The 27031-nt window shown below is 53.9% G+C and overlaps 3 protein-coding genes across 3 annotated transcripts; 2 read left to right on the plus strand and 1 right to left on the minus strand.

Annotated features, from left to right (window-relative positions):
• Nucleotides 1–8819: 8819 nt before the first annotated feature.
• VKORC1 (vitamin K epoxide reductase complex subunit 1) lies at nt 8820–11385 on the plus strand. The gene is made up of 3 exons (XM_052635717.1): nt 8820–9025; nt 10038–10147; nt 10609–11385. The coding sequence occupies exons 1-3, from the start codon at nt 8853–8855 to the stop codon at nt 10815–10817; spliced, it is 492 nt and encodes a 163-aa protein (XP_052491677.1). The 5' UTR covers nt 8820–8852; the 3' UTR covers nt 10818–11385.
• A 992-nt stretch (nt 11386–12377) lies between these two features.
• On the plus strand, nt 12378–17425 carry PRSS53 (serine protease 53). Its single transcript, XM_052656481.1, has 11 exons — nt 12378–12435; nt 13373–13390; nt 13489–13651; nt 13974–14239; nt 14347–14531; nt 14690–14909; nt 15698–15848; nt 15933–16177; nt 16263–16402; nt 16604–16838; nt 17138–17425. The coding sequence occupies exons 1-11, from the start codon at nt 12378–12380 to the stop codon at nt 17155–17157; spliced, it is 1701 nt and encodes a 566-aa protein (XP_052512441.1). The 3' UTR covers nt 17158–17425.
• ZNF646 (zinc finger protein 646) lies at nt 17410–26241 on the minus strand. The gene is made up of 3 exons (XM_052656469.1): nt 26100–26241; nt 19294–24722; nt 17410–18019 (listed from the first exon to the last, which is right to left on the minus strand). The coding sequence occupies exons 2-3, from the start codon at nt 24638–24640 to the stop codon at nt 17898–17900; spliced, it is 5469 nt and encodes a 1822-aa protein (XP_052512429.1). The 5' UTR covers nt 24641–24722; nt 26100–26241; the 3' UTR covers nt 17410–17897.
• Nucleotides 26242–27031: the final 790 nt, after the last annotated feature.

The following is a 27031-nucleotide window of genomic DNA, read 5'->3' on the forward strand; positions in this document are numbered from 1 at the left end:
AAAGTGCCTAGAATAGTGCTGGGCATGGAATTAACACTATATTAGCTATTGTTATTAATATTATTAGTAATTAATATCAGCAACAAACACTGATTAGGTGACATTTCTGTGCTAGGAGAGATTTGGTCTTGAGTTAATAGACCCTTGTCGACCCTGTAAAGGAAGTAGGACTCAGCAATGGGAGCTGGAATGGGAAGGGCGTATCATGACAGAGAAGAGCCTGGAGCCTTGTGGAGTCAGAGGAGAGGGGCTGAATGAGGTGACCAGACCTGTATTTGTCCTGAGGTAGTAAGAAGTTATTGAGGGATTTTAACGGAATAGATCTGCATCTTAGAACCCTTTGGCTACAGTGATTAGGATGTGAGACCAAATGCAGAGACTATTGAAAGGACAATTTGTTTACCAAGCAGGAGATGATGGGAAAGAGACTTTTCAGTGTGTTTGTGTGTACTTGAACTGACTGGATTCTAAACATTTTAAAAATTTAAAGAAGCAAGTAAGCAGATGTCTTTGAAGCTATCTTTTTTTTTTTTTTTTTTTCCCTTTTTCGGCTACGATCTACCCCTTGCGGAATCTTGGTTCCGCAACCAGGGATTAAATCTGGGCCCTCCGCAGTGAAAGCTGGACCCTTTACCACCAGCTAGCCTGCCTGAGGAATTGGCTGGAAAGTCTGCACAGATCATGAGGAAGGGGCTCCCTGAGTCTCTGGATTTCTTCTTCGCCCCTCATCCCCACACCATTCCCACTCTCTTTTTCCGCATCCTGGCGCTATCCTGGAGTGAAGCCGGAGGAGGCTGGAGGCAGCCAGGGCTTGCGCCAGCGGAAGAAGGCAGAGGGGAGGATGCTTCCGGTGGGAGGCCAGCGTGCCCATAGAGGCAAAGAAGTGCTTGCAGTGTGCCAGAACTGTGTGCTCTCGTGGCCGCGGCGAGGCCGGGAATGCGGGAGACGGCTGCTGTCACAGAGTCTGCAGACATCCGGGAAGAGCCTCACCTCGTTTGACCCTGCACGCTGGCCCAGAACCCTGCCGGGACTCGCTGCTGCCTCCCGGCGGTGGAGGTTGGACATACACCACCGCGAGTGCCCCGCCAGTCAGGCCCTTGTTTAAGAGACTGACGTGTTCGTTTCATCTTCATAACAGTACCTCTGAGGTAGGTACTATTAATATCCTCATTTTTCACAGGACGGGATAGAGCCCCAGAAAGATTATACGGGAGATTTCCCTGATGGTCAGTGGTTAAGACTACTTGCTGCAGATGCATGGGGCCCAGGTTCCATCCCTGGTCAGGGAAAGAGATCCCGCATGCCAGCAAGGAAGATTCCACCGTGCCCCAAGACCCGGTGCAGCCAAATAAATTTTTTTAAAAGAGATTAAATAACTTGTCCCCTCCCTCCTCTCTGTCCTTACCTCCCATTACACTGGCCCACCTATTTTCCCCTAAACATACTTAGGCACATTCCACCTCTCAGGAGCTGTTTCCTCTGTTTAGAACACCCTTCCCCTCTACATAGCTTACTCCCTCACCTCCTCTAAGCTTTTGCCCGAATGTAAGTTGCCCGAAGCCCAACTTGATAATCCTATTTAAAATTGCAATCGCCCCCATTCCCCTCTGGTTAGTATGGCTTCCCGGGTAAGGCTAGTGGTAAAGAGCCTGCCTGCCAATGGAGGAGACCTAAGAGATGTGGGTTTGATCCCTGGGTCGGGGAGATCCCATGGAGAAGGAAGCAACAACCCACTCCAGTATTCTTGCCTGGAAAATCCCATGGACTGAGGAGCCTGGCGGACTACAGTCTATAAGGTCCCACAGGGTGGACATGACTGAGCAACTTAGTAGCAGTAGCAGCCATTCCCCTCACACTGCTTTACTCAGTTATTTATTTATTTGGCTGGACTTCAAGGCTTTGGGGCTCTTAGTTCTGGGACCAGGGACTGAACCATGACTCCCTTCAGTGAAAAATGCTGAGTTCTAACCACTGGACTGCCTGGGAATTTCTTCTGCTCTACTCTCTATTTCATCCATAGCATTTATCACCAACAACATATTATATGAATTTCTTATATTAATTACTCGTTTTTTTCCCCTAAAATGTAAGACCGCTGTATGAATATTTGTCTGCTATACTGATTTATCTTGTGGCCCTAACACAGTCTCTGGCATGTAACAGGTGCTCAATAAACATTTGTTAAATCAATGAAAGAAACATTGGGCTCTCTGAGCTGTTGAAAGGCAGAGTGACAAAGCTACATCTTGATTTTATTTTTTATTTTTATTTTTATTTTTAAAGGATCACTTTGTTGCATGGAGAATGTATGTTGGGGTGAGGGACAAATATATCTGAGAGACCAGAGAGGAGGCTACTACATTTATCTAGGTAGGAGCTGATGATGGTTTGGGTCAAGGTAGTGGTCTGCATAAATTACCAGGAGTGAGAGAGACGTCCAGGAGGAGTGGTTTGGATGGACTGGGGGAGGCCAAGTTAAAATGGGAAACCCCAGAGAAGAGCCAGATTTGGAGAAGGTAAAGAGCTCAGTTTGCTCTTTGTAAACCTTACAGATTTTATTTATCTTTTAAAGTTAATTTTTATTGGAGTATAATTGCTTTACAACGTTCTTAGTTTCTACTATGCTGCTGCTGCTGCTAAGTTGATTCAGTCATGTCTGACTCTGTGCGACCCCATAGACGGCGGCCCACCAGGCTCCCCCATCCCTGGGATTCTCTAGGCAAGAATACTGAAGTGGGTTGCCATTTCCTTCTCCAATGCATGAAAGTGAAAAGTCAAAGTGAAGTTGCTCAGTCGTGTCCACAGCCTACCAGGCTCCTCCATCCATGGGATTTTCCAGGCAAGAGTACTGAAGTGGGGTTCCATAGCCTTCTCCAGTTTCTACTATACAGCAAAGTAAATCAGCTATAGGTATACATACATCCCCTCTTTGGGGAATTTCCTTCCCATCTAGGTCACCATAGAGCACTGAATAGAATTCCCTGAGCTATACACTAGGTTCTCATTAATTATCTATGCTATGTGTGTGAGTGCTCAGTTGTGTCCAACTCTTTGTGACCCCATGGACTGCAGCCCATCAATCATCTGTCCATGGTTTTTCCCAGGCAAGAATACTAGACTGGGTTGCCATTTCCTCCTCCAGCGGATCTTCCCAACCCAGGGATTAAACTCAGATCTCCCATGTCTCCTGCATTGAGGGGGATTCTTTACCACTGAGCCACCTGGGACTCTATTTTTATACACAGTATCAGTAGTGTGGGGCTTTCCTTGTGGCTCAGTTGGTAAAGAACATATCTGCACTGCAGGAGACCTGGGTTCGATCTCTGGATCAGGAAGATCCCCTGGAGAAGGAAATGGCAACCCACTCCAGTATTCTTGCCTGGAGAATTCCATGGACAGAGGAGCTGGGCAGGCTACAGTCCATGGGATCGCAAAGAGTCAGACAAAACTGAGCAACTAGCTTTCACTTTTTCATCAGTACTGTATATAGTCAATCCCCAAGTCCCAATTCATCCCACCACACCCTCTTTCCCCTCTTGATGTTCATGTGTTTATTCTCTATATCTATGTCTCTATTTCTGTGTTTGTATGTGTGGGGGAGGGTTGTTGGAGTGTTTTGAGCTGTGCTAAGTCTCCATGATGGCACATGGGCTTTCTGTTACACTGACTTCTGTTGCAGGGTTCGGGCTCTCTAGTTGAGGAATTAGGGCTTAGTTGCCCCACGGCATGTGGAATCTTGGTTCCCTGACTAGGGATCAACCTGGGTCCCCTACCTTAGAAGACAGATCCTTAAACTGTAAACCACTATATCTGTTTTGCAAATAAGATCATCTATACCATTTTCTTGGAGAAGGCAATGGCACCCCACCCCAGTACTCTGGCCTGGAAAATCCATGGATAGAGGAGCCTGGTAGCCTGCAGTCCATGGGGTCGCTAAGAGTCGGACACGACTGAGTGACTTCACTTTCACTTTTCACTTTCATGCATTGGAGAAGGAAATGGCAACCCACTCCAGTATTCTTGCCTAGAGAATCCCAGGGATGGGGGAGCCTGGTGGGCTGCCGTCTATGGGGTCACACAGAGTCGGACACGACTGAAGCAACTTAGCAGCAGCAGCATACCATTTTCTAGTTTCCACACATATGTGTTAATAAATGATATTTTTACTTTTTCTGACTTACTTCACTCTGTAAGACAGTCTCTAGATCCATCCATGTCTCCACAAATGACCCAATATCATTTCTTTTTATAGCTGAGTAACATAGGAGCTCAGTTTTGAGTGTGTTGCATTTCATCGGATTGAGCTGTGAGAGAATCCAGATGGTGAGGTCCTAGAAGTGTTTCTACTATGGGGTTTGGAGCCCAGGAGCAAGATCTGGGCTCAGAGCTCAGAAGCTGTAATCTGTATGGAGTAAAAGAAGACGTGGGTGGAAAAAAAGTTGCCTCATGTGGCAGTTTGTATTTCCCAAAGATGCTGCACCCCACACACCCACATGAACTTCTCTTTTTTGAAAAATTAATTATATATTTATTTGTGGCTGTTGTACTGGGTCTTCACTGCTGTGCACGGGCTTTCTCTAGTTGAGGTGAGCAGGGGCTACTCTTTGTTTTGGTGTTCTGGCTTCTCATTGCTGTGGTTTCTCGTTGCAGAGGATGGGCTCTAGGGTGTGTGGGCTTCAGTAGTTGCAGCACGTGGGTTCTAGAGCTCAGGCTCAGTAGTTGTGGCACCTGAGCTTAGTTGCTCCACGGTATGTAGAATCTTCCCAGACCAGGGGGCAAACCTGTGTCCCTGGCATTGGCAGGTGGATTCCCATCTACTGCATCACCAAGAAAGTCCCTGAACTTCTTAGTTTATAATTTTGACCCTTCCCCTATCAAGAGGTGAAGTTCTGATTTCCTTCCCATTGGTTCTAAGCAGATTTGTGATTACAGTGGAAGGGATACTAAATGATCTATGAAGCTAGATCATAAAAGATGATACAGCTTCTACTTGGTTCCCTGGAGAACTTTTACTGGAGACCTGAGTCATCACAAAAACAATCTGAGTGCCCTGTATTTTTTAATTACTTATTTTTCTGTGGTTATTATTTTGGCCATATAGGACCCTAGTTCCCCAACCAGGGATCAAACCCATGCCCCCTGCATTGGAAGCACAGGGTCCTAACCATTAGACTACCACAGGAGTCCCTGATTGCCCTGTATTAATTATCTGTTGTTGTGTGACAAATTACCCTCACAATACAACAGTTCAAAACAATAAATATTTATTATCTCACACAGTTTCTTTGGGTTAGGAATCTAGAAGCATCTGAGCTAGGTGGTTCTGGTTCAGGGTTGCTTACGCAGTTGTGGTCAAGATGTTGTCCAGTGGTCCAGTGGTTAGGACACCGTGCTTTCACTGGCGAGGACTTAGTTTCAGTCCCTGGTCAGAGTACTAAGACCCCAAAAGCTGCATGGTATGGCCATAAAAAAAAAAAAAAAAGATGTTGCCTGAAACTACAGTCATGTGAAGTCTTGGCTAACGCTGGAGAATCCACTTCCAGGGTGGCGCTCTCACATGCCTGGCAAGTTAGTGCTGGATGTTAATAGGAAGTCTAATTTTCTCACAAAGTGGACCCCTCCCTCGGGCTGCTTGGATGTCTTCATAACATGGCAGCTGACTTCACCCAGAGTCAGTGATCTAAGAGGGAGCAAGATGGAAGCCACACTATCGTAATGACAGCCTCCAGACTCATAAACCATCATGTCTGCATTATCCCATTGGGCCAGGTCAGCCCTATTTAGGGTGGGAAGAAATTACACAATGTTATATATACCAGGAGGTGGAAATCATGGAGGACAGTTTTGGAAACTGGTTGCTGTGGCCTGGAGTCTGCCATGCTGTGAGGAAGCCCAAATTAGCCCCTATGGAGGAGGGGCTACATGGATTCACGGAGAGTCCCTGAAGGCTATACGAAGGGGAGGGGACGTAATTCTTCGGTAGCTCAGTGCTAAAGAATCCCCCTGCCAGTGCAGGAGAAACGGGGAAGATCGATCCCACATGGCCCAGAGCAGCTAAGCCCGTGCACCACAACTACTGAGCCTGTTCTCTAGAGCCCTTGCATCACAGTTACTGAAGCCTGTGAGCCTAGAGCCCAGGCAACGAGAGAAGCCACCATAATGAGAACCCCTGACACTGCGACTGGAGAGTAGCCTCCATTCGCCGCAACTGGAGAAAAGCCCACTCGCAGCAACAAAGACCCAGCACAGCCAAAAACAAAGAAGAGCGAGAGAAGCCAAGTTATCAGCCTCCCATTGCTCCAAGATTAGTCATCATCTGACTGCAGTTATGTGAGCCAGTACTGCCCAGGCAAATTTCTCATATCAAACTCCTAACCCCTAAAAACTGAGAGAAAATGAAAAGGTTGTTTCTCTTCAGTCATTATTTTTGTGGTAATTTGTTGAACAGCAGTAAGCCCTCAATGAGTCCCACCTCCCTGTATTTATATCCCTCTGGAGTCTCTTCCCACATTGGACAGGGCTGACCTGACCCAGTAAGATAAATGACAACATGTGACTTTCAAGGCTGAGTCATAAAGATACTGTGGTTTCCACCTTACTCCCTCTAAGATCACTCATTTGGGAAGAAGTCAGCCATGAATAATAGGAACATGACAGAAAACCGTGGAAAGAGCTGAGAAACTGGCCAAAGTCATAGTGCTTTTACTAGATTTCTATTGCTGCTATAACAAATTACCACAAACTTAGTAGCTTAAAACTACATGAACTTATTATCTTACAGTCCTGGAGTTCAGAAGTCTGGCATGGGTCTCACTGAGCTAAAATCAGGATGGCAATAGTTCCTTTCTGGGGAAGTCCCTGGAGATCCAGTGATTAGGACTTTGCCAGTTGTTAGGACTCTGCACTTCCACTTCGAGAGCAGGGGTTTGGTCCCTGGTTAGGGAACTAGGATCCTGCAAGTCATGTTGTGAAACCAAAAAACAAAACAAAAAACTTCCTCTCTGCAGGCTGTAGAGGAGAATCCATTTCTTCAACTTTTCCTGCTGCTAGAGACCACCCACATTCCCTAGCTCATGACCCCTTTCCTCCATGTTCAAAGCCAGCAACATTGCATCTCTTTTTGCTTTTCTTCCGTAGTCACACCTCCTTCTGACTCTTCTGCTGCCCTCACTTTTAAGGACCCTTGTGATGACATTGGACCCATAGGGTAATCTGTTTTAAAATCAGCAGATTAGTAGCCTTCATTCCATCTGCAACCTTAATTCCCATCTGTCATGCAAACTAACATGTCCACAGGTCCCAGGAATTTGGCACTGACATCTTTGGGAGCCTGGAGAAGGGAATGGCAACCCATTCCAGTATTCTTGCCTGGAGAATTTCATGGACAGAAGAGCCTGGAGAGCTACAGTCCATGGGGTCACATAGAGTCAGACACGATTGAGCAACTAATACACACACAACACACACACACACATCTTTAAGAGCCATTATTCCACTGACCACATTGTCTGGAAGAAGAGAAGTGGGCCTGAGAAGAAGCAGCCAGGGAGGGAGGAGGGCCATTTAGAAGAGTGAAATATAACAAAAGCCAGAGGAAGACAGGGTTCCCAGGAAGGATTAATACTGTTGGGAAGTCAAGCATGATAAGAACTGAAAAATATTCGTTGAATTTAGCTTCCTGGTGATACCAGTTATCAGGGGAGTATTGGAGGCAGGAGCTAGTTTATGTTGTGTTGGGCAGCAAGGAAAATGTAAGGAAGTAAATAAAGACAGTGTAAAATCTTCTGGGAAAAAAAAACTTGATTGTAAAGGGATATTTATTGCAGCTTCTAAAATGAGGGGGGAAGTTCCAATGCAAATGGAAGGAAGGGGAGGTATAGGTGAGGTGTGTGTGTGTGTGTGCGCTCAGTCGTGTCCAACTCTTTGTGACCTGTAGCCCGCTAGGCTCCTCTATCCATGGAATTTTCCGGGTAAGAATACTGGAACAGGCTGCCATTTCCTATTTCAGAGGATCTTCCCGACCCAGGAATGGAATCCGCGTCTCTTGCACCTCCTGCATCGGCAGGCAGATTGTTTACCACTGCGCCACCCGGAAAAGCCTATCCTGGGTGAGATGGCTCATTAATAAATACTGGTGTGTGAAAGGGAGAGGTCAGCTAACCCATCAAAGGCTTCGAATGGAGGGACTGTTGGGTTGACCTGGGCTCAGGTTTCGCCAGGTGGCGCCACAATAGAACAGAGGTTAGCATACTGTCCAGGATATGAAGCTGATGGAGCTGGAAATGTAGGAGAGAGACGTAGATATCGGCCAGCAAGAGGCGCTGGTGCAGCAGGAGGGAATGGCTGGGCAAACTAGGCGGATTGGAGGCTATGCTGTCAGATAATTTTAGGGAAAACGCTTGGTTCTTGATCAGATCGCAGTATGCCCTGGATTCTCTGATCCGCTGGTCTCTAGTTCCAGGATTCTCCAAAGTTAAAACAGGGCTTGGACTAGAGTAAACGCTATAAATTGTTAGCCCGATTAATATAACTTGTAAAACTCCGGAGATTCCATTATCCTTGAGGCACTGCAGCCGCCCGGACTAAAATTCCCATCATGCCTGGCAGGCCGTCCAATCCATAAATACCCATGTCCCTTAATTGGTTTTCCAGTCCCAGCATTCCTCAACTGTTTTCCTACCGCGGCAGCACGCATGCCAAATCATAGGAACAACCAATTAGATCAGGGGGGGCGAGACCAGTAGGCCAATCGTTCAGCCAGAGGGGCGGGAGTGGGCGTGGTCAAATCCGGCCCCGCCCCTGCCCCGTGGCCGGTTCGTTTCCGGCTGAGGCTTTGGGCAGGACCCGAAGATATGGGCACTACCTGGCGGAATCCGGGGTGGGTGCGGCTCGCGCTCTGCCTCGCGGGCTTAGTGCTCTCTCTCTACGCGCTGCACGTGAAGGCGGCGCGCACCCGGGACCGGGATTACCGCGCGCTCTGCGACGTGGGCACCGCCATCAGCTGTTCGCGTGTCTTCTCCTCCAGGTGCACGGGGAGTGGAGGGCTTGGGGGACCGCTGCACGTGGGAGCGGTGCATGGGGTCCCGGTGTGCATGGCAGCCAAGCTGCCAGATCAATCGGGGGTTGGGGTTCCCGGGGAGCGGACGCGCGGGACCAGGCTGCTCAAGGGAACGTTGCCTGGAGAAACGAGTGTGTCCGAGACAGGAGTGTGGGGCTAAGGGGACAGATAGTTCTGGGGACTGGGGTTATTCGAGGGAATGCATGTGAATCCTGAAGACAAGGTTTAACAGTGACCAGGCAGGACACAGGGAGATAGGGTCGAGTGTAGGAACTGATTATGGTCTTAAGGATGGGCGTGCCTGGCGACAAGGTGGCCAGGTCTGGTTTTGCTTGAGGATACAGGGTTTGTGGGATGACCTGAGACAGAAGAGGGGAGAGGGTGGCGGGGGCGCTGGAGATTTAAGGGTCCAAGGCAGAGAGATTCTGTCCTGGTTTCCCAGTCTCTGGTAAATAAGATGAAGGGTTATACGCACCTTACCATCCTAGGATTTATTGAAAGTCTAGGATGAAAAGAAGAGCCTATGGGAGAGCCATGGCCAGGCCTGACCTGGGGATGGGGGAGGACAGGCAGTGACATGGACTCCTGCCTTGGCCAAAGAAAGGCTATGCTCGGAGGTCACTGACCCTTGGACTCATGTAGGGGTTGGGGGAAGGATGAGATGGGGAAGGACAGCCCAGCCGGCTTCTTGGAAATAACCCAGGATAGGGCTCAGGGCACTGGGTTGACACTCCTAACTTAGGCCCTCCCCTCCACCAAGTGTGGGCTTCCATGGTAGCTCAGATGGTAAAGCGTCTGCCTACAATCTGGGAGACCCGGTTTCCATCCCTGGGTCGGGAAGATCCCCCGGAGAAGGAAATGGCAACTCACTCCAGTATTCATGCCTGGAAAATCCCTTGGACCGAGGAGCCTGGTGGGCTATAGTCCATGGGGAAGCAGAGTTGGACACGACTGAGCGACTTCACTTCACTTCCACCAGGTGGGGCCGTGGCTTCGGACTGGTGGAACACGTGCTGGGCAAAGACAGCGTCCTCAATCAATCCAACAGCATATTTGGTTGCATCTTCTACACACTGCAGTTGTTGTTAGGTGAGTGGCCTCACCCTCTCGGGACAACCCCCTTCCCCTCTTGGCCAGCCTAGCTGGAACTCTTGCAGTCTTGGTGACCCAGACATCTGATGGCCAACTAATTGCGCATCACTGAGCACCAAGGAGGTGGGAACTTACAGGAGTCTTTACTGTCAGAACCAGAGGGCCCTTAGAGACTTCCCAGGAGCCCGATTTTCTAGAAAAGACTCCCTTCTGGGGGAAACCCAAGGGTTGCTGTCTCTCATCTCACATAGAGCTCAGCAGGAAAATTCACTATTTTGGTCCCAGGGATCGTTGAACACGTAGGAGAACCAGGGTCGTGGTGGGGCCTGTCTGAGCTGCTCATTTTAGAGGCTCTTTCCCCAATAGCCCCTGCTCTCTGGGTGGCACCATGGAGTCATGGCATGTTCTAGTAGTGGCTAGTTCCCAGAGCCTACATCTGCCCCTTTTCTGCTTTACAGGCTGCCTGCAGGGCCGCTGGGTGTCTGTTCTACTGAGGTTGAGTTCCTTGGTGTCTCTAGCTGGTTCTGTGTACCTGGCCTGGATCCTGTTCTTCGTGCTCTATGATTTCTGCATCGTTTGCATCACTACTTACGCCATCAACGTGGGCCTGACGGTGCTCAGTTTCCGAGAGGTCCAGGGACCCCAGGGCAAGGTCAAGGGGCACTGAGCCCTCACCCCAAGCCAGAGTGACCTTTGCCCAAGAAGGCCACGTCTGGGTCCTTGGAAGAGTCTGCAAGTTGCCCCTGCCATACTCCCACACAGGACAATGAACCAAACATGCCACACTGTTTCCTCTACCTTAGTGCCTCTGTTTCTGTCCCCAAAGGCTGATTTCCAAAGCTCCTGCTGTTTCTCCAGGAGGGAAGGTTTGGAGCAATAAAATTTCTTATTTAAATTGGCCAAATCTGAGCCATCTGTCTGCCAGGGACCTTAGTATTGGGCTTCCCCTGATCTTTCCTCCTCTGGGACTGGAAGATATGAGTCAGAGGGAGAGTGGAGGGCCTGCCTGGGAAGGGTGATTAGTCCCTTCTCCAGTATGTGGAGTCAGCAAAACCTGGGGCGCCATCAGCCCCCACCCCCAGGAAACAGGCTGGCAGCTTGTGCCTGCTACCCACAGAAGCCAGGCCTCATTTTCTTGGGTAGCCAGGTATGTGCTTGCAAGGGCGAGCTGACTTTCTGGTTCTGTGCAAACGTGCCTGGAAGTTCTTCCTGTAGTCTAACCTTAACCCCTCCAGCTCCCTTATCTACCACTAGAAGCCAGTCTTGATAGCCCTGGAAGGACAGGCACAGGCTGTGTTTTTGTTTTGTTTTTCCTAATGTATACTAAGTACTTATCTACATACAAAGCACGGTTTAAGAACATGACATCTGTCTACTCATTTAATCCCTATAGCAATTGTATGAGGTAGGTATTATTACAGTCATCCCTTGGTATCCATAGGAGATTAGTTCCAAGACCCATCCCACTTCCCAAACCAAAATCCAAGGATGCTCAAGCCCCTTGAATGTTGTAGGGAATTCCCTGGTGGTCCAGTGGTTAGGACTCCACACCTTCACTGCCATGGGCCAGGCTTCGATCCCTGGTTGGGGAGGTAAGATCCCACCAGCTGCACAATGCAGCCAAAAAATTAAAATGGTGGGGGAGGTGCACCCCACATAACCCTGTTTCCCAGGAAGGTGGCAGAAAGGCATTGAGATTTGCTACCTTCAGCCAGCAAGAAGCAGAGAGTCTGACCTCTTGACACCCAAACCGGCACATACTGCCTCTGAAGCAAGATGGGAGACGGTATGTGAAACCCACTTGGGCCCAGACCTGGGAGAGAGGTGGGAAAGGCCTGCCAACCATGCTCTTCACCTGTACCAGGTTCCCTGCTGGTAGCAAGTTCACTCTGCCAGGCTGCGGTGAAGGCATTTTTACATCCAACAGCTCTGAGCTTTTCAGACAAGGCATGAGGAGCTAATTGTCCAGTCATTCACGTGTTAGGGGGATCTGGGATGTGAACCCAGGCAGCGAGGCCACGGCTGAGGCCCAGCGAGAGGTGCTGAATAGCCCAGGGTCACACAGCCACAGCCCCAGAGCTAGAAACTGCTGGCCCCCTTCCAGCCCAGCAAAAGCAATGACACCTGACTCCTAGCAAATTGGGGGTGGGGCAGAGGTGGAGCTAGGGAGACCCAGGTGGCCTCTCTTGAGAACCAGAGCACAGGCGGCAGATTGACCTGGGGCAGCATGAAGCAGAGCTGGGGACTGAAGCTGTTCATCCTGGGAGCCGTGGTCCTCACAGAGGGTGAGTCACCCAGGTTTGGGTGGGGGGGTTACGGTAATGGTTTGGGGGCTGTCCTCTGCAGGAGCAGCCCCTGAAGCTGGGTGTGTGGGAGGGAGCCTGCCTGGGGGGGTGACAGTCAGCCTGTGGCAAGGTAACTGTGTCCGGGTGTGTGTGGGGGGGAGGTGTATGTGGCCGCCTGTGTCCAAATGGGTGTGATTTCCTTGGACTGGATTATAATCTGTGTCTGCAGGAACTGTCATTATGCCTGTGTGTGTACCCTGTGCCCTCATTGGCCTCTCTCCTTCCATAATGGCTTTAGGCAAGTTCTAGGGCCCTTTGGTCTCAGGCTCCCCTTCTTTACATACATCCTGTCTCTCCCATGTTCAATGGGTGTGTCTGTGTGCCTGTGATGGGGAAGACGCAGGGCAGGGAAACCTTTGGTAGAGTCTCTTTCTAAAAAGACGGGGGAGGCCAAGTTGTCAGAAGAGGGGTGGAGTGAGTCTCAACTCTTGATGCCCTCCCCAACTTGGACATGACGCAGGCCTCTAATCCTTCCTCTTAGGCCTCCACAGCCCAGGGCACAATTAAGCTAATGCTCTCCACAGACACAGGCTGCTCCCTGACTCAGCGGTGGGGGCAGGAGTTGGGGGTTCTGAAGCCTGGAGGAGGGTTGGCCTGGTCCCAAGCTGAACCCCAGGTCCTGCCACTCAATGCCCAGGAGTGCTGAGCACAGCTGAGAGAAGAGAATTAATGACTGAGTGTACACTCTGAATAGCTTCCAATAAAAGCTGTTTCTTGACCTCATATAAATATTTTCATTCTGGGAGGGGCCAGTGAGGTAGCCACAGACAGTCATAGCAAGGACCCAGGCCAGTCCCCCGCAAACCTGTCCCCTCCACCAAGGCTGGGCTGGGCAGGTCCCCTCCCCCAAGGCTCACCTGCGTCTCTCTCTTCCCAGGTCTTCAAGCTCAGCGTGGTAAGTTGTGGGGCCTGGGCCTTACTTGGGTCTGGGTCGTGCTGGGGGTGAGGGCAGGCCAGGGCCCTGCTATCAGCCTGATTTCTGCCTCTCCACAGCATGTGGGCAGCGAGGCCCTGGTCCCCCTGAGCCTCAGGAGGGCAACACAGTGCCTGGCGAGTGGCCGTGGCAGGTCAGCGTGAGGAGGCAGGGCATCCACATCTGCAGCGGGTCCCTGGTGGCGGACAGCTGGGTCCTCACTGCGGCCCACTGCTTTGAAAAGTGAGTCATGGCTGCAGTCAAAAGATTTCTGGCTTTGGGGTGGGTGATTTGTCCCCAAGCCCTGCAAGACTGAGCCCTGCCCCTAGAATAACAACCTACCATTTATTTAAAATGTGCCACATGCCAGGAACATACTATCAAGTTAATGTCAAACTTTCATGGTAGAAGTCTTACAAGTGTGACAGCTGAGTTTGGGAAAAGGATGGCCCTTGTTCAAAACCACAGTTTTGTCCATCTGTCACCTCCTTGTGCTATCTCCTATGGTGTCAGTGTCTCTGTTGGCACTCAATGTTTGGGTCTTGTCCCCTCTCCCCCCTTCCAGGGAGGCAATGACAGAACTGAACTCCTGGTCAGTTGTCCTGGGTTCTCTGCAGCATGAAGGTCTGAGCCCAGGGGCTGAGGAGGTGGGGGTAACGGCTCTGCAGCTGCCCAGGGCCTACAACCACTACAGCCAGGGCTCAGACCTGGCCCTGCTCCGACTCGCCCACCCCATAGCCCACACACCCCTCTGCTTGCCCCGACCTGCCCATCGCTTCCCCTTTGGGACTTCCTGCTGGGCCACTGGCTGGGATCAGGACACCAATGATAGTAAGTGCTAGCCTGAAGCCCAGAGAGGTACTTGTCTTGCCCAAGGTCACACAACCTCAGCTGCTAACTGTTCCCATTCCCGGGCTCTCTTGCTCCTCTGGGCCCAGACTTCGGCCCCAACCCCCTCTTTTTGCCAGCTCCCAGGACCCTACGGAATCTGCGCCTGCGTCTAATCAGCCGCCCCACGTGTAACTGTCTCTACAACCGCCTGCACCAGCGATCACTGGCCAGTCCCGCCCGGCCTGGGATGCTGTGTGGGGGTCCCCAGCCTGGGATGCAGGGGCCCTGTCAGGTCTGAGGAGGAGGACAGGGGAAGGGAACAGAAGGGAAGAGGGCCTGCCATAGGCTGGACACTCAATCCACAGGGCTGGATGGAAGGGCGGCCCATGGAGGGTGTCCACCGAGGGCTGGGGCTCAGATGTCTGTCTCTGACAACACTGCCCGCTCCAGGGAGATTCCGGGGGTCCCGTGCTGTGCCGCGAACCTGATGGACACTGGGTCCAAGCTGGGATCATCAGTTTTGCATCAAGCTGTGCCCGGGAAGATACTCCTGTGCTGCTGACCAATATGGCTGCTCACAGCTCCTGGCTGCAGGCTCGAGCTCAGGGGGCAGCCTTCCTAACCCAGAACCCAGAGACCCCGGAGATCAGTGATGAGGACAGCTGTGTAGGTATGAGCAGTGGGTGTCAGGAGTGGGATGCGGGGGAACCTCCCCCTGGGCTGCATGAGGACTTCTGGACAGCAGGTGGGAGCCACAGCGGAATAAATTTCAGTTCAGAATAGAAAACTGATTAACGAGGCATCCACACACTGCCACGGGCTAACAAGGGGATTTAAAGGACCCTTTCAGACCAGGATGGGAATAGCTCCATTTATGGCTGAGAGATAGACATTTCAGAACTTTATGCATTTGGATTCAGGTAAGAAGAGGAATTTCTGGTACCTGGCTGAAGGTCTGGGGGGGTAAGATGCAAATTTCCAAGCAGGGACTCCACAAGATTGGAGAGGGCAGGGTTCCCACTCAGTGGGGCGTAAATTCTGGCATTAAGTGACTAACATGCAAATGGCATGCAAAATAATTCCTGGGACGGAAGGCCTATCTTGATGGTAAGAGAAGCATCAGTGAGCCAGGAGTTCTGGGGCCATTCCAAGCCCAGAGGGGTGCAGACAGGCAGGGTAGAGGAATGATGAGCGGGCCACTCCCATGATGCTGGACCATCAGGGTTAAAAGCTTAGGCCCTGCGTTTTGAATCCCAAGTTGGCTACTTGCCTGTGGTTACTGAGCTAGAAAGTCACTGAACTTCTGGAATGTTGGTTACTTCGGTAACGAAAATAACAAAGATTCAGCTTAAAAGGATAATGTGAGGATATTCGATAGCACACGGGAAGCTCTTAGCGCAGGGCCTGGCATGCAGTGAGCATTTAGAGAGGGCAGATGATGTAATGCATCTGTTTCAGCCTGTGGATCTCTGAGGAGAGAAGGCCCTCAGGCAGGAGCTCCCTCCCCATGGCCCTGGGACGCCAGGCTGAAGCACCAAGGGAAGCTGGCTTGCGGCGGAGCCCTGGTGTCAGAGGAGGTGGTGCTGACTGCTGCCCATTGCTTCATTGGGTGAGCCCTGATTCCCTCACCCTTGTGCCCCAACTTTTGATGGTGGCTCTGCTACCCAGTGCTGTCAATGCCGTCCTTGCACAGGCGCCAGACCCCAGAGGAATGGACGGTAGGCCTGGGGGTCGGACCAGAGGAGTCGGGCCTGAAGCAAGTCATCCTGCATGGGGCATATACCCACCCAGAGGGAGGCTATGACGTGGCCCTCCTGCTGTTGGCCCAGCCTGTAACCCTGGGTCCCAGCCTGCGGCCCCTCTGCCTGCCCTACTCGGACCACCGCCTGCCTGATGGGGAACGCGGCTGGGTCCTAGGGCTGGCCCGCCAAGGAGCAGGTGTGTGGACAGGAGAGGGCTCCCAGAGCTGGGCATGCAGCCTGGAGGCTGAGGTACCAGCTGGGTCTTCTCCCTCACCCTGCAGACACCGGCTCCCCTCAGACAGTGCCTGTGACCCTCCTGGGCCCCAGGGCCTGTAGCCGCCTGCACACAGCCCTCGGGAGCAACAGCATTCTGCCGGGGATGGTGTGTACCAGTGTTGTGGGCGAACCGCCCAACTGTGAGGTGAGACCCATTCCCCCTAACGTCACCCCACAGACCCCTCGCCCTCCCACTCACAGCCTGACCTCTCACCTGTAACTCAGGCTTTCTGCCAACTGGCTCCCAAAGAGCCAGACCCCCAGCCCCGGCCCCTCCTGCCCCATGCAGCTGCCTAGGGAGAAGAGGAAGTCAAAATCCAGTGTCCCCTGACCTGACCCCTTTCAGGGCCTGTCGGGGGCACCGCTGGTGCACGAAGTGAGGGGCACATGGTTCCTGGCTGGGCTGCACAGCTTCGGAGATGCCTGCCAAGGCCCCGCAAGACCTGCCGTCTTTGCGGCGCTCCCCACCTATGAGAACTGGGTCAGCAGTTTGGACTGGCAGGTCTACTTTGCTGAGGAGCCTGAGCCTGAGCCCGAGCCCGAGCCCGAGCCCGAGCCCGGAAGCTGCGCGGCTAACATGAGTACGTGGCCCTGGGGTCTCCTGCCAACACCTGCCTCCGCAGACCCCTTGTCAGCCGGCCTGAGGCCATCTGTCCCCAGCCACCTCCAGCTGCGGCAGGTGGAGCCGTGGACGGAGTCATGGGGATTCAAGTACTGGCTCTTGTCATTGACTGGTTAGGAGCACACCTCTTAACCTGCGCAGCCTTCACTTTTCAAATCTGTCATAGGGGCTCAGGGGCACCTCCTTCCTCTTCCTTTGAGGGAGGGAGGGAAGCTGTGAGCTCGAGACCAACCCCACCCTTCTTCCTCTCCCTGACAGGCCAGCCAGCCAACTGTTGACAGGTGGCTCTGGGACGCTGCAGTCACAGCAAGGCAACTCCCACGGAATTGCCTCTCTCCCATCCAGCCCCCCGCCTTTCCCAGGCAGGTCCAACAGCACAAAGGGCTCTGGGAAGGAACCTGCCCTGAAAGCTCCACCCTGCAGGACAGCGAGATGTCGCCCGTGGATGCCCCCTACCCAGCTCTGCGGTCCAACGCAGGCGTCCCGAGCTTTTCCTATTCATCCCTTCAGATTCAACGACACCAGCCAAGTACTTTGAAAATTTCTTTTTTGGGGGGGAGCAATTTTCCTGTTTTTTTAAACTTAAATAAATTGTTACAAAATAGACTTTAGAAAATAAGTTACAAATTGTAGTAAAAGGCTCCCCATCCACAGGCAACATTTCCACCTGTGGGGGCGCTCTTTGAATCTGCCTCTCCCTGGTGTTGGAATCTGGCTGGTAAGGGTGACCCAGCATCGTGGCCAAGCCGGGCACTGGGTTTCTTGGTGGGGCTGGTCATAGCAAAGAACCTGTTGACAAAAGCTGAGGCAACGGAGGTCCCTCAAGGACAGGACAGAAGGAACATCTCACCCCCTCCTTGGGAAAGAAGCCAGATCTGGGTCCTCTTTGAAGGAGGAGAGGAGAAAAGAGCTGGGGATGCCCAAACTACTCCTGAGCAAAACAAGGAGATCAAGCCTTTCCCTGCAACTCGCCCTGACCCCCCACCCCCCCATATTCTGATCTTTGGAGACTGGAACTTCAGAGGGAGAAGCTGAGGTCTGTAGGCCACTGGGGTGAAGGGTCCAGGAGTGGGGCCGTGGGGGTGGGTGGAGGCAGCAATGACAAGTCCCCTCTGCCCGCCGCTGGTGCCTTTGGGGTTCCTGGGGAGAGACAGAGGAAGTGACTGAGGGGGCAAACCCCACACAGCATGTACCCAGCTCCCTACCCCGCAGGCCATACCCCACAGTCCTGTATGTGAATTCCCAATTATTTTCCCAGACCTGGCTAATTAGCTCCTTGCTCATTCCCTTGGGGTCACAAGAAATCTTTTATCCTAAAAGCCACCTTGTCAGCACTCTCAGGGAAATCTCACCGCTGTCCCCACCTGCCCTGATGATCCCCCGTCAAGGGGACCATCTACTCTCTCAGGGACACCCACGCACTAGATGGAAGGGGTCTTGGGATAAGAGCTACAGGCCCCTAGAGGAGGTGGAGAGTGAGCCTGCGACTTGCAGAGAGAACCGGCCCTCCCATTCCTCCACAAGTCTGGGCGGAGGTGACTTTCCATGAAGATTCCCCTGATAGAGGACGGGAGATAGGGGCTAATGACTGTTGTTGCCACAGCTGGGCCTGGCTTCAAAGAAACAATTATCTGTGACTCAGTCCTCCAGTTAAAGGTGTGCTGGCGGGGAGGGGGGTGTGCAGGTGGAAAGGGTGGTTTAGTTGGATCCCAAAAAGGAAATGCACAGCACAGAGAGAAGGATGAATAAACGGAAGAGGAGACGTGGACCAACGGGTGGGCAAGGGCCAAGGGTCCATTTTCCAAGAAAAGAGGAGGGGGAGCAGAGACAAGATGGGGAAAGGGACAGGGCACTGAATGCCAACAAGTGACCTGGTTTCCCCGAACAAGTTGGCATGGAAGCCACAAAGCAGTCCAGTCTGGGGGTGCCTCCTATGCCCCCTTCCTCATTTCCGGGATTCTGGCCTACTCTAAGAGCAGAACTGAGATCATCTTTTTCTCTGGAAATCATTACTTAACTGGCTGGATCAGAAGGGTTTCCAGAGGTGTCTACAATAGCCAGATGGTAGCTGGCTACCAGTCCCCGCCAAACAGAAAGACCATTCATCTTTGGCTCCGGTACAGCAGCGGAGCCCTAGCAGTTGCCTTGGCTCCGACCCTGCCACCCCCTCCCTGCACCAACCCTGGATGCTCCCTATATACCTGACTCAAGGGGTCAGATCTCAGCCACTCAAAAGGCAGCATCCTCGACCTAGCTTTCTCCTTATCCCAGCCTGAGCCGCCTCCTGGAATCCCCATGATCCTCTCACTCCTTGCTTTCCTGCCCACCATGGGGCCAGTGTTTACCCTCTACTGTGTGCCCACCTCCTCCAAGACCCTTCAGTCCTCTGCCCAAGCCTGCTGGTGCCCCCGTACCAGAGCTGGCCACCGTCCTCTCTTCCTGGTGCTGCTGCTCGTGCTGCAGGAAGCTGATTCGACGGCGGAAATGGCGGGGACAGTGGGGGCAGGAGAAGGGCCCCTCCCGGGGCGCATGGACCCGCCCATGGCCCTCCAGCCGGGCAGCTGTCCGAAAGGCCTTGCCACAGATGCTGCAGCGATGGCGCTTCGGGTCCGTGTGGGTCCTGCCATGGTTCTTAAGGGACAGCAGGTTGGGAAGAAGTTTGGGACAGAGGGAGCAGGGGTAGAGTCCCGTAGTGTGAGCCTTCTGGTGGTTCAACAGGCTACCGGCATGGCGATAGGAACGCCCACACTGGGCACAGCGGAAGGGCCGCTCCTCATGCACAGCCACCAAGGACTCAACACCCTGACCTCCATTAGCTCTCCCCACATTCTCACCTGGGGCCCTGGGGGGTTCTGATGGGGCTTTCCCTTGACCAGGGAGTTCCATCTCCTCCTCCTCAGCCCCTGCTTTGGGGCTTCTGGCCTCCACCTGGGGTGACACCTGACTGAGGCCCCTGGCATGAGTCTGCAGGTGGCTGGCAAGTTCACGGTAGGACTCAAAGGCCTCGCCACAGTCAGGGCAGGAGGTCTGGGCAGCTATGTGGTTGCGGCTGTGGCTCTTAGTGGCCTCAGGATTCAAGAACTCTTTGGAGCAGAGCAGGCAATAGTGACGGTCAGTCTTATGGGTGCTGTGGTGGTTCGAGGGGCCCTCTGACTGGCAGGAGATCTTGCCACAATGGCTGCAGGAAAAGGAGTGGCTCTCTGGCTGGGGCTGAGAGCCACAGTCTCCACTGTCCCAGCTGTCCACTGGAGTCAGACTAGGTCCACTGGGCTGGGTGTTGCCAAGGGGACAAGGACTTCTGGGGACACTGTCCCCAGACTCATCTTCTGGCTTGGTCAGTACATGACCCCCAGGAACCCAATCTCCATCATGATTCACCGGTCCCTGGTCTCCTCGCCACTCATCTGCTTCCCCCATGCCCCAGGATGCTGGCTCTGTGGCTTCTAAACCCGCTGCCCTGATGGGGCTCCGACTTGGCTCTGCTGGCCTTGTGGCTCCATCCTCCAGCTGAGGTCCCGACTCAGTACCACCCGATCTGTCCTCCAGTCCCTGGTCATCAGCCAGGTTCCCCTGACCACCCTCTGTGCCATCTGGGCCTCCCTGACCACCTCTGGTCTCTTCCTCATGCTCTCGCAGGTGCCGTTCCAGGGACCCTCGGCCAGGGAAGCCCCGACCACAGAGGGCACAGCGCACAGCTGCCCGCCGGGACAGCCCGGCCCGCCGCCGCCGGCTCTCCGAGTGTAGCCTCTGGTGGTCCCTCAGGGCCATGCGGTTGGAGTAGGTCTTGGGGCAGGTGGGACAGCTGTACTGGCCTGTCTCATGGCTGCGCCGGTGGTTCAGGAGGCTGCCCGCATGGCGGTAGGTGCGCCCGCACTGCCCACAGCGAAAGGGCCGATCTTCCAGGGACAGCTTGCGGGAGCCCCCACCCCCACTGCGCTCCAGGTGGACCCGCTGGTGGCTGGCCAGCTGCTTCCGCAGGCGGAAGGCCTTCCCACACTCGGCACAGCGGAAACGCCGGGGATCGGCGTGGATGCGCCGGTGGTTCTTCAGGGACATGAGGTTGGAGAAGCCTTTGGAGCAGGCCTGGCAGCCGAAGTGGCCGGTCTGGTGGCTCTGCCGGTGATTGATGAGGCTGCCAGCGTGCTTGTAGGAGCGGCCGCATACCTCACAGCTGAAGGGCCGCTCAGAGCTGGCTTCAGTCTGGCAGCCCTTCTCCGCTGTCTCCAGCCTTGGCTCCATCTCCTCGCCCTTCACAGTCGTCTCCTCCCCCTTCACAGTCATCTCCTCCCAGGCCTCTTCTTTCACTCTAGCCCCCTCCTCCAGGGGCTCCACTTTAAGTTCTTTCTGGAACCTCTCCACTTCGGCCTGCTCAAGGCCTTCCTCTGCCAGAGTTTGGGCTTCACTGCTGCCTTTTGCCTCTGGGACAGGCCCCACCTGGGGCTCTGAGCCTTTGCAGCGTGGGTGGTTTCGCAGGTGATTGCGGTAGGCAGCCAGGTTGGGGTAGCAGCGGGAGCAGACTGGGCAGACAAAGTCCCCGGTCTGGTGGATCTTGCGGTGGTTCACCAGGCTGCCCCCATGCCGATAGGTCTTGCCGCACTGGTTGCAGCGGAAGGGGCGGGGCTGGGTCTCCAGAGAACTTTCCTCACCCTGCCGGCAAAGGCTGTCGGCAAGCGTGGCACCTACACCCTCACTGGGCTTTGCATCCCCACCCTCTGCAGGGAGAGAAGTCACCGTGCCCTCAAAGACACCGTCTGCCACCACCACCGTGGCGTCACCTGACTCTGCTGGGTGATGCATGAGACTGGGAACCTCATCAGTGGTGTTCCCGGAATTCCGGCTTTGGTGGTGACGCTCCAGGCTCCCCAGGTCATCATAGGTCTGACCACAGCAGCCACAAATGTGGCCATACCCGGCGCCATCCAGCGCTTCCACCTCCCGCTGCAGCTGATTCAGCAGCTCGGCTTCTGAGAGCTGCAGTGGGGGGCTGTGGGTGGAAATTGCCCCTGCAGCTCCTTCCTCCTCCCCCTCCTCTTCCGAGCCCTCAGTCATGCCAGAGTCATGAGCCTGGCGCCGGTGAAGCCTGTAGCCAGCCCGCCCAGGGAAGATCATGCCACAGAGGCAACAGAGGAAAGGCTGGGTTGAGACGGCCTCCCCGGGCCCGTGGTTCTGGAAGTGGCTGCGCAGGGCAGGCAGGGAGTCAAATTCCTTTGGGCAGAGAGAGCACTGATAGATGCCCGGTGGGTGGCAGGGCCGGTGGCTCAGCAGGCCAGTGGCATGGGGGAAGGAATGTCCACAGTCAGAACACGTGTGGGAGACTTCAGCCGACCAGGCAGCAGAGCTGGCAGAGCGGGAAGGGGAGCTGGGCTGGCCAGGGGCTGGTTTCTGGTCTTCCTCCACCCCAGGGAGGCCATCGCAGAAGCGAGTCCCATTGCTTTCCTCAGCACCTGGGATGTCCACGTTGTCAAGGAAACAGGCCTCCATCCTTTCCAGTCCTTCCTCGGTGCCTTGGCTCTCTTTATCACCCTGGAAACAGGCCTCATTCCTCTCAATCCCACAGTTGTCCCTTTTGGCTGCAGGCTGCAAACAGCCCCCACTGCTTTCCATGCTGCCTTCGGCTCCACTCAGACTTGCCCTGGAAGAGTCTCGGGGACAGCCCAGGCCCTCACTGTCCACTGGCTCCGGGGCCCAGTTCCCGTCTGATGGGGGTTTGGCTTCTCCCCCGCCGCCGGCACTGCCAGCCCGCCTCCGGTGCCGCCTGCTCCGCCGTCGACTGTGGCGACGCAAATGGTTCTTCATGGCAGCCATGGTGTGGAAATGCTTGGCACAGGCCCCACAACTGAAGTCTCCTGTTTGGTGGGTCTGCCGGTGGTTGATAAGGCTGCCTGAGTGGCGATAGCTCTTGCCACAGTCTCGGCAAGCAAACACCCGAGGAGGTGACTCCCTGGCCTCGGTCCTGCTCTGTGCCCCTTCCCCGTGGGTCCGCCTGTGATGTTCAAGGCTCTGAGAATCTTCAAAGAGCATCCCACACACGCTACATATCTGTGGCATGGTCCGATCTGTGGCTGGGGGGACAGCAGGGGCCCCCTCTTCATGTTTGCACCCAGGCCCTTGATCTGAAAGTAGAGTCGTCTCTGGCCCCGCTGGGTCAGGTGGGAGCTCCACCTTGAGGAGGCCGGGGGGCCCCTCGGGCTCTGGGCCTGTGCTGCGCCGAGCAGCCTTGCAGTGTACCCGCACATGGTTGCGCAGGGCCATGAGGTTGGGGTACTTGCGGGGACAGAGAGAGCACTGATACTCTCCTGTCCGATGGCTGTGGCGGTGGTTCACCAGGCTCCCCCGGTGCCGGTAAGCCCGGCCGCACTCATTGCACTTATACGGGCGGTGGTCTAAGGTGCTGGAGGGGGCCTCTGTTTCTTTGCGAGTGGACTCCGCCAAAGGCAGGGGAGCTGGCAGCACTGACGGCTGCCCATCCTCTCCAGCTCCTGGCCGGGGCCTGTGGTGGGCCCGCACATGGTTTTTGAGGGCAGCTGCATTGAACAGCTGCTTCGAACAGATGGAGCAGGGGTAGACACCTGTCTGGTGGCTCTTGCGATGGTTGATGAGGCTCCCAGCATGGCGGTAAGTACGGCCACAGTCCCCACAGCGGAAAGGCCGGTATTCCTCCAGGCCAATGTCTTCCAGCTCCCCAGACGTGCTCAGCTCCCCTGAGCCATTCAGTATGTGGGTCCCAGGGAGCTGGTCCTGGCTGCTCTCATCTGTGTGCCCATTGGTGGTGGGCATCCCTTTCTCTTCCCACGGCTGCTCCTGACTTTCACCCTCATGGGACTGCTGGTGTTCCAGCAGCTCTCGGGGGAGCCGGAAGGCACGGGGGCAGTGGGGACACTGGTAAGGCCGATACTGGGCATGGAGTCTGGAGTGATTCTTCAGAGCCATGAGATTAGAGAACTCCTTGAAGCAGATGGCACAAGGGTAGACACCCAGAGTGTGGCTCTGGCGGTGGTTGGTGAGGCTCCCAGCATGCTTGTAGGTCTTGCCACATTGACTGCATTTGTACCGCCGCTCCTCCTCAGCAGGAGGGGACTGGGTGGGCTCCTGGCCCCCAGTAAAATTCACTACTGATTCAGCCAGATATTGTTCCAAATTGCTAAGGAGACTGCTGGCTGGGGTGGGGAGTGGAGTGTCTCTGGCAGAGTTGGTGGTGGGACCCCAGCCCTCTACACCCTCCTCAGGATCAGGCTGGCTTTCCCAGCCTTCTCTTTGTCTGGTGGGTGGACCTTCCCATGTGCCCGCAGTTGCCCTAGGGTCTGGCCCAGACTCACAGCCAGATGTCTCTTCAATATGTTTTTTCTGGTTTTCCCAGCCTTCCCCAGGGCCAAGCCTCTGGGCCCAGGAGTCAGTAGACACTGTTTCCCCCTGGAGGCATGGAATGGCTTCCTTGGGGCGGGGAGGCCTGCGCCTCCGACGGCCTTCAGGAGCATGAGTCCTCATGTGGCTCTTGAGTGCCATGGGGTTGGTGAAGTCCTTGCCACAGGTGGTACAGGGGAAAAGGCCAGTCTCGTGGGTCCGGCGGTGATTGACCAAGCTCCCTGGGTGACGATAGCCCCGCCCACACAGCTGACAGCGGTAGGGCCGAGGGATGCTGTCGGCCTCGATGCCCTGGCTGGAAGATGGATGGAGCAGTTCTCGGTGCCGTGACAGTTCTGGGAGGCTGGGAAAGTGGCGCTGACAGTCAGAGCAGCTGAGTGAAGTGGGCGTGTCCTCCATGGGGCAGTGTGGCAGAAACCTGGAGGTTCAGGAAGAGCAGGCAAACGGCAGCAGCATCTTCCTCTGATGGAGGGTCCAAGGCCTAGGAAAAGGGGGCAGTGGTCAGAAGGAAGGCCTGAATTAACTTTGCCTCTTGATTTTATATGAGCAACAAGTTCACCAGAGGTCACAGAGTTACCCCCAAGTAGCAATGCCCAGAGACCTGCTCTAAACTAGACCTGTTCCGGAAATACCATTTAAAATGTCTCTGAATACAGGTTCCCCAAATATGAAAGCTCTCCTAAGCCTAACTCATCTCTAGAAGTATATATAAGGAAACTAACATCGAAAGGATTGCATCCCATCTCTAATCACAAACCTTGCCTTCAGACCAAGACCCAAAAATCTTACTGTCCCTAACCCTCTGCTCTCTGTAATTTTGAAACAAACAACCTATCTTACGTGACATCTTAAAAGGAAACTTGTACCTCTCCTAGGACCTTCAATAAGATAAGTCCAATCCTCCATCTTTCATCCCTCAGCTAAATAAAGTAGCTTAAAGGCACTGAAAGGGGCTTCTCTGGTGGCTCAGACAATAAAGAATTTGCCTGCAATGCAGGAGACCCAGGTTCAATTCCTTGGTCAGTAAGATCCCTGGAAAAGGGAATGGCAACCCACTCCAGTATTCCTGCCTGGAGAATCCCATGCAGAGAAGTATGGTTGGCTACAGTCCATGGAGTCACAAAGTCGGACAAAACTGAGCAACTCTCATAGAGAGGCACTGAAAAAGCAGCCTCTTTCTCCAATAGACAGCCTAGGACCTGAGAAGTGAGGTTAGAAGCCTCCTACAGAGAAAAGGGCTGATTTGTTCCCCCTTCTGCCCTATTCCTTTCAGGGTCACAAAATCTCCTTTCTGAAGGACTCTCTTGGGTACCCCGGGTTCCAAACCATCTTCCATCTTGGAAACTCCATCTCCTTTCTGGTACTTCGCCCCCTACCTTTTTCTTTCCCATTATTCATCACTTTTTTCTCTCCATCCCTTCTCGTTTTTCCTTCTACCTTCTCTTTTAATATTGATAACAACAGCTACCCGTGCTACCTAAGCATTACCATGTGCTAGGCCCTGTGCTAAATAAATTCATTGTGTCACCTAATTCTCACAACTCATTGCAATGCCTCTATTATTCCAGTTGACACACGAGGAAGCCCATTCACTCAATCTTCTTTCCAAAGCCCTTACTCCATAGCAGGCCCCCATGCCTCCTACATCACCTTGGCCTTCTCTGACTCGGACTCTTCCAACCTCCGGGGGCCCCAATACAACTCCTATCTCCGACTTTAAACCTCCTTGCTGAACCTGCTCCCAGAATTCTCACTTCTCACAAAGCCCCTTCGCTCAAGAGTCTCCTCTCCGAATCAACTACCTAAGAGGTCCTCATTTCATTCACCTCCTCAGCCAGTTTTCTCTTAGGACCCCTACCTCACACCGGTGGCCCCTTCTCGTTCCCGCCGCGGGTGCGTCCGTTGGGGACCGCGAACGGGAGTGCGCCTGCGCAATGGGACCCTCACCCTAACTGCAGCCGCGCGCCCCAAAGGGTGGTTGTGCGGGGGCTCTCGCGCTCCCACACACGCACACTCTGCAAGGGCTCAAGGAAGTGGAAGAGGAGGGAAAGAGGGAAAGGAGAGGGGGAAAAGAAAGGAGGTAGAGGGAAAAGGGCGCAGCTGGCACTAACCAGCCGTCTATCGCCCAGCTCCGCGGACACTTCCTATTGTTACTAGGAAACAGGAAGTGTCCTAGCCTCAAAAGCTTCCCCGCGAAACTTCCGCCTTAAAAATGCTTCTGTCCCGCCTCCAAGCAGCGGTTATACAGACACATTTCCGGTGCTAGGAGAGAAGCAACTAACGCGCGACTCCGACCCCGCCCACGTAGGTCAAAGAGCTCATTCTGCACTAACCTTAGCCACACTTCCGGGAAGATCCGCTAAAATCGTTCCGGTGCATATTGACTGAGCGCAGAAGAGGGAGAAAAAGCGTTCTGCAGCCCTGACCTCAGTACTTGGGCGACACTTATCGTGGGGCTCCTTGAAAAATTTCTCAAGCCAGATGGAGGGAGCGTCACTTAATGCTTTCTATTAAGGGAAATGTGGAATATAAGCGGATTTAGGTATTACAAATCTTGGGCATGGCCTTTCTGTCCTCCCACCTTCCAGTTCACGGTGATCTAGCGCCACACCAGCAATAGTCGGTGCATCCCGTAAACCTATTCCCGTGTTCCTTGTCATTAGCACCCAGAGAGACCCCTTGCAAGGTGTTTCTCCGCCACCTTCTCTTGGGGCTGCTCCGGTGAACTTTGTCTTTCTCCCTTGCGGGGAAAGCTCTCTCCCACTTCCGCTCGCCGGCCCCGCCTCCTGT

The sequence above is a fragment of the Budorcas taxicolor genome, chromosome 2 (genome assembly GCF_023091745.1).
Source record: "Budorcas taxicolor isolate Tak-1 chromosome 2, Takin1.1, whole genome shotgun sequence".
In the NCBI taxonomy this organism is placed as follows: Eukaryota; Metazoa; Chordata; class Mammalia; order Artiodactyla; family Bovidae; genus Budorcas; species Budorcas taxicolor.

Excerpts from the sequence above, each read along its gene's own strand:
- VKORC1 (XM_052635717.1), top strand. The coding sequence starts at position 8,853 with ATGGGCACTACCTGGCGGAATCCGGGGTGGGTGCGGCTCGCGCTCTGC. Across the intron at positions 9,026-10,037 it reads TCGCGTGTCTTCTCCTCCAG|GTGGGGCCGTGGCTTCGGAC; the intron begins GTGCACGGGGAG and ends CACTTCCACCAG. Across the intron at positions 10,148-10,608 it reads CACACTGCAGTTGTTGTTAG|GCTGCCTGCAGGGCCGCTGG; the intron begins GTGAGTGGCCTC and ends TCTGCTTTACAG.
- PRSS53 (XM_052656481.1), top strand. The coding sequence starts at position 12,378 with ATGAAGCAGAGCTGGGGACTGAAGCTGTTCATCCTGGGAGCCGTGGTC. Across the intron at positions 14,240-14,346 it reads GGATCAGGACACCAATGATA|ACTTCGGCCCCAACCCCCTC; the intron begins GTAAGTGCTAGC and ends CTCTGGGCCCAG. Across the intron at positions 16,839-17,137 it reads AAGCTGCGCGGCTAACATGA|GCCAGCCAGCCAACTGTTGA; the intron begins GTACGTGGCCCT and ends TCTCCCTGACAG.
- ZNF646 (XM_052656469.1), bottom strand. The coding sequence starts at position 24,640 with ATGGAGGACACGCCCACTTCACTCAGCTGCTCTGACTGTCAGCGCCAC. Across the intron at positions 18,020-19,293 it reads GAGGACGGTGGCCAGCTCTG|GAACCCCAAAGGCACCAGCG; the intron begins GTACGGGGGCAC and ends GTCTCTCCCCAG.